Source organism: Otolemur garnettii, unplaced genomic scaffold (genome assembly GCF_000181295.1).
Source record: "Otolemur garnettii isolate 467f Iridium unplaced genomic scaffold, OtoGar3 scaffold00140, whole genome shotgun sequence".
NCBI lineage: Eukaryota > Metazoa > Chordata > Mammalia > Primates > Galagidae > Otolemur > Otolemur garnettii.
Window position 1 is genome coordinate 894,561 of NW_003852535.1, and position 5,738 is coordinate 900,298.

Here is a 5,738-nt window from a genome sequence, read left to right on the forward strand (position 1 = left end):
GAGTCTCCTGCCTCCGCCTCCCAAGTAGCTGGGACCACAGGCGCCCGCCACAACGCCTGGCTATTTTTTTGTTGCAGCCATCATTGTTGTTTGGCGGGTCCAGGCTGGGGATTCGAACCCGCCACCTTAGGTGTACGTGGCTGGCGCCTTAGCTAGTTGAGCTATAGGCGCCGAGCCTTTTCTTCCATTCTTGAGATAGTTTGCTAAGAAGAATATGTTCCAGCTCCATCCATGTAAACATGAAAGAGGTAAGCTTCTGACTGTTCTTATAGCTCTTCCGTGAGGCCAGCAGCTGTGTCTCTATAGTCATGGAGCTGGACTTGCTTTCGTGAGTCATGCTGGTAAGAGGAACATTGGCCCAGTTCAAAGCTCATGATCTTTCTGTCCCATTGTACAGCTGTGGAGACCTTCCATTGGAGGTTTTTCCCTTTTCCTTAACTCTGCCCTTTTTTTTTTTTTTTTTTTTTTTTTTTGAGACAGAGTCTTACTTTGTCACCCTTGGTAGAGTCCCTTGGTGTCATTGTAGCTCAAAGCAACCTCCAACTCTTGGGCTCAAGTGGGTCAGCCTCCCAAGTAGCTGGGACTACAGGTGCCTGCCACAATGCCCAGCTAATTTTAGAGACAAGGTCTTGCTTTTGCTCAGGCTCATCTTGAACTTTTGAGTTCAAGCAATCTACCTGCCTCAGCTTCCCAGAACCTCACCTCTGCCTTGATGCAGTGGGGCCTGTGGTGGCACAGTTGGCAAACTGTTACCAAGCAAAATGGATGTGAGAAATGAGTTGCTAAGTGACTGCCTGAGGGTTTTTTGAGGTCTTAGGCCTTATCTTGGCAGGGCATGAGAAGAAGGTCTTTGTTTATGACTGAGTGGAAGTCCACTGTATTGGAAGTGGCTGTCCCAGTGGGAGACACTGGGACTGGTGGAACAAATACTGGATCTGTGGCCTGATCTTGGGATTGAGTCTCCTCTCTGCTGGTTACTCTCTGGGGAACTCTGAGTGAGTCACATCATCCCTTCAAGCTTCACTTTCCTCAGGTATGAAGGGAAGCAATGGTTTCTGTCCTAAGAATTGAAACACATAATGTTTGTGAAAGTACTTTACAAGCTTTGTGTATCTCAATTTTGCCTTGAAATCCTAATTGCCATAGACAAAGATGGGTGCTCTATAACTTCTCCATGTTAGGGGGGGTAGTTCTGTCCTAGGATTCTGGCCTTATGAGGACAGCCTATTTTCTTCTGTTTCTTCCTCTAGGGAGATAGGAAATGGGATTTAGTCTGGTTTCCAGCATAGCACTAAGCTGGAAGATAGTTAATAGCTGGTGTTGGTAGAGTTTGTGTCTGTAAGCAATCCCTTAGTTCCTGGTATCTGAACTCTACTGCCTCCTAGTCGCATGGAGTAGGAGGTGAGCAGTGTTATTCCTTGGAAAATTAAGGGCAGAATTTGTCCTGAGAAACTTTCCCAGGAGTTGGTTTTTCAGCTTATGTAGAATGTTAATTGCAGAGTGTCTTTTCCTGGTGCCAGACAGGGTCAGGAGTAGGATATAATTAGGGGTTGTCAGAATTCTGTCCAGAAAGCTCAGGAAAGAGGTGAATGGGATCAGAAAAGGCTACATTGTTGGTAAGAAGCAAAGCCAGCTTACCAGGGCCTTCAGGGTGTCTTCCAGGGACTTTGGGTGTGTGGGCATTTATGTGCCTGTGCTCTCTGCACCTCCCTGTGAGTAAGAATAAGAGCTGCCAGATTAATCCTCACAGGTCTGACACCTTCAGGAGGTTTTAGAGCCTCACTCATCAGACCAGGAAAGAAGGTGCAGAGAAGGCTGTCTTGTTCTAGCACTACTGGGAATGGAGAGCAGGAACAGGCTTTGGACCAGTTCTATCAGGCTACAGCGCCTGGCTCTTTCCCTGTGTTACTCAGCTTTTTACAAGGAGAGAGAGGTCCTTTTAGGTCTCAGAGAACCCCACATCTGCCTCAAAACAAGATCTAGTTCCAGATGCAGCCGTGGATGATGTGCCATTTGCTCCTCCCCTGCTGCCTGTGTGCTACTTGGTCTTGGTGGGTATGTGTCAGTGTCACCTTTGTCTTTTTTTTAAACAGTTTTACTGTGTTGCCCTCGGTAGAGTGCTATGATGTCACAGCTCACAGCAACCTCAAACTCTTGGGCTTAAGTGATTCTCTTGCCTCAGCCTCCTGAGTAGCTGGGATTATAGGTACCCACCACAACTCCGGCTATTTTGTTGTTGTTGTTGCAGTTGTCATGGTTGTTTAGCTAACCCGGGCTGGGTTTGAACCCGCCAGCCTGGTTGTATGTGGCCAGCACCCTACCCACTGAGCTATGGGTGCCACTGTCACCTTTGTCCTGAGGTGAACCCCTTGGGGCTTTGCAGTCTACCCTTGTCACTAGGTGTGAGGTGTGCCTGCTGCTCATTGGCCTTTACTGAACTGAGCTTCTGAGTAGTGACTCTGTATCCTTAAGCCAGAGCACCATGGCCTCAGCCTGAAATGGGACCCAGCACTCATAGGAGCTGTTCCTTCTAGCAGATATTTATTTCCCAAAGCTAGAACACCATGAAAAGGCTTTAAATCAGGGTGTCCAACCTGCAGCCTAAAGACCTTATGCTGATTTGGTCAGGACAGTTTTTGCTTATCTGGGGTGTCAGATATCAGGAAAAGTATGCATGGACCTTTTGTTTTCTTTAGTATTTGTGTATTTAATGTGTGGGTCAAGGCAACTCTTCTTTTTACGATGTGAGGCAGAAAACAAAAGGTTGGACACTCCTGCTTTAAACAAAGTTATGCAAGGTCAGACAATTAAATCTACAAAAAAGTGCTGCATACTTCATTGCTGTGTATCATTATGGTAACCTTCAAGCTACTCCATTTGGGAAGCTATGCACTGATGCCAGGGCCTAGTTCACCTTTCAAAGTGGTTTTTCTTGGATGAGTTTGTGAATTTAATTGTCAGACCTTGTATGATGACAGCTCTGATGGCCATTCCAGAAAGAGTTCCTTGCTTTTTCCAGAAAGAGTTCAATTGCTTTTAAGGGTGGACTAGGCACTGGCATTGGTACATAGCTTCCCAAGGGGAGTACTTTGAAGATCACAGTGGTAATATTCAGCAGTGAAGTATGTAGCACTTTTTCTAGGATGTGTTTGAAAAGGTAGTAGTCTGAGACTGGGTGCAGTGGCTCACACCTGTAATCCAAGCACTCTGGGAGGCTGAGGTGGGTGGATTGCCTGAACTCACAGGTTCGAGACCAGCCTGAGCAAGAGTGAGACTCCCGTCTCTAAAAATAGCCGGGCATTGTGACCAGCACCTGTAGCTCCAGCTACTCTGGAGGCTGAGGTAAGAGAATCCCTTGAGCCTAGGAGTTTGAGCTGGAGGAGGTTGCTGTGAGCTATGATATGACAGCTCTCTACTGAGGGGGACAAAGTGAGATTCTCTTAAAGCAAAAAAAAAAAAGAAAGAAAGAAAATTGTCTGACCTCTTCCTTAGGATCAGCTCTCAGCAGCTACCTAATGTACCTTTTAGGGGCTGGGCGCAGTGGCTCACACCTGTAATCCTGACATACTTGGAGGCTGAGGTGGGTGGCTCACCTGAGCTCACAGGTTGGAGACCAGCCTGAGCCAGAGTGAGACCCTGCCTCTAAAAATAGCTGGGCGTTGTGGTGGGCACCTATAATCCCAGCTATTTGGGAGGCTGAGGCAAGTCTGAGGTTGCTGTGAGCTATGAAGCCACAGTACTCTACCAGGGACGACAAAGTAAGGTATTGCCTCAAAAAAAAAAAAAAAAAAAAAAAATCTTGTAACCCTTGTAAGCCTTCTCTCTGAAAGCTGTCCTAAGTGTGCCTAAGATTGGGTGGAACAGATGAGTGAATATTTATTAGGCACCTGCTGAGGGCCAGCTAGCTCTGTTGTAGGTGTTCTCAGCTCTCACTGTGTCCCCATACTGTCTTGTGGTCAGGAGGGTCAGTACTTTGCCTGAAAAGGAAGCTGAGAAAGTTTAGTGAGACTCCTGGAAACTCACCATTATGAAATGACATTATCTGCCTGGTCTTTTTCTCACTCAGGTGTATCTGCCTGGTCTTTCCCACCCAAGTGTGTGGCCCGTGGATGCAGAGACCCTTTGGTCCCTGAAAGGGGAAGTCATATCTTTGGTTAGCTACAGCCTTTGCAGCCTATGTTGCTTTTCCATGTTGCTTTTCCATGTTGCAGAGAAAGTCAAGCAAAGCCAAGGAGAAGAAGCAGAAGCGGTTGGAGGAGCGAGCAGCCATGGATGCCATTTGTGCCAAAGTGGACGCCGCCAATAGGGTGACTCTCCCCTCCTTCCCAGTCCCTGCCTCCTGGGGCTTCAGCTTGCTGTTTGATTTGGCTTCTCTTGGCGCCACCCTGTGGCAGAATTTAGGTACTGCCTAGCCACAGTCTCTGGCTCCTTGCAGGCTGGAAGTGTGAGCCCGGCTGCCTCTGACTGGGCTGTGAAAGTTGGGAGGCGGTGTCAGCAGTTGGTCCAGGTGTTCAGGGAAATGTGGATCCTAACAGACATGGCTGCTTCTCTGTAGGTCTTCTTCCTTATGGATAGAAAGTGGGTCTAGAGAAATTTTTGTTAGGAGTTTGCATTCTAGGGAAGAAACTTCTTTGATGAAATGTAGTATATACTTTTCTCATTATTTTCTTTCTTTCTTTTTTTTTTTAGAGACAGAATCTCACTTTATTGCCTTTGGCAGAGTGCCGTGCCATCACAGCTCACAGCAACCTCCAGCTCTTGAGCCTAGGCAATTCTCTTGCTTCATCCTCCCAAGTAGCTGGGACTACAGGCGCCTGCCACAACACCCAGCTGTTTTTTTGTTGCAATTTGGCAAGAGCTGAGTTTGAACCTACCACCCTCGGTATATGGGGCTGGTGCCCTACTCACTGCGCCACAGGCGCCGCCCAGGGATATCATTTTTCATTTGGAGTTTTGGCCAAGTGAGGTCACTTGGGGGCTGCTTCTCAGAAGTGTACAAGCAGATCATGTGGCCTCTTTGTGTTAGCTGTGCTGTGAACTGATGTTAGGCCCATAGGCCAGTAAAGTCTCCTTTTACCCTGTCAAATGACACTGAACTTCTCTCTCTCAGCCTCATTACCAAAGCCTTCCTCATATATGTGCTTCAGAGCTGAGGGAGATGGAGAGCTCTATGAGGCTGCCACTGAGGCCAGAGCTAGTCTCTTAATGTGGGTCCTGACAGTGTCACACTTACAGACAACAGGGCTGTCAGGACAGGGCCTGCACCTCCACCATACCTGTCTGCGCTATTCCTCTTTTCTTTCTCTCCACAGCTTGGAGACCCTCTAGAGGCTTTCCCAGTGTTCAAGAAATATGATCGAAATGGGTGAGTTATATTTGGTGCATCTAACTATTGTCTCATTGAATGTGTTAAGTTTTCCAGAGTTAGCCTTCCTCAGACCCAAATTTTCTCACTCTTCATTATTATGAAAAAGGAAAAACTGTGGGGCAGCGCCTATGACTCAGTGGGTAGGGCACTGGCCCCATATACCGAGAAAAAATAGCTGGACGTTATGGCAGGTGCCTGTAGTCCCAGCTTCTTGAGAGGCTGAGGTAAGAGAATCGTCTGAGCCCAGGAGTTGGAGGTTGCTGTGAGTTGTGACACCACGGCACTCTACTGAGGGTGATAGTGTGAGACTCTGTCTCTAAAAAAGAAAGGAAAAACTGACTAGTGTCCTCTATTGATATAAAATCAGGAG

The 5,738-nt window shown here is 47.4% G+C and overlaps 1 protein-coding gene across 1 annotated transcript in view; it reads left to right on the forward strand.

Moving 5' to 3' along the window:
- The first annotated feature begins 4,211 nt into the window (after positions 1–4,211).
- Positions 4,212–5,738, forward strand: part of NAA40 (N(alpha)-acetyltransferase 40, NatD catalytic subunit) — an 11,422-nt gene continuing 9,895 nt past the window's right edge. The window contains exons 1-2 of the mRNA XM_023518526.1: positions 4,212–4,307; positions 5,313–5,365. Of these exons, the coding sequence (XP_023374294.1) occupies positions 4,269–4,307; positions 5,313–5,365 (92 nt within the window). The 5' untranslated portion in view covers positions 4,212–4,268. The remainder of the gene's footprint in view (positions 4,308–5,312; positions 5,366–5,738) is intronic.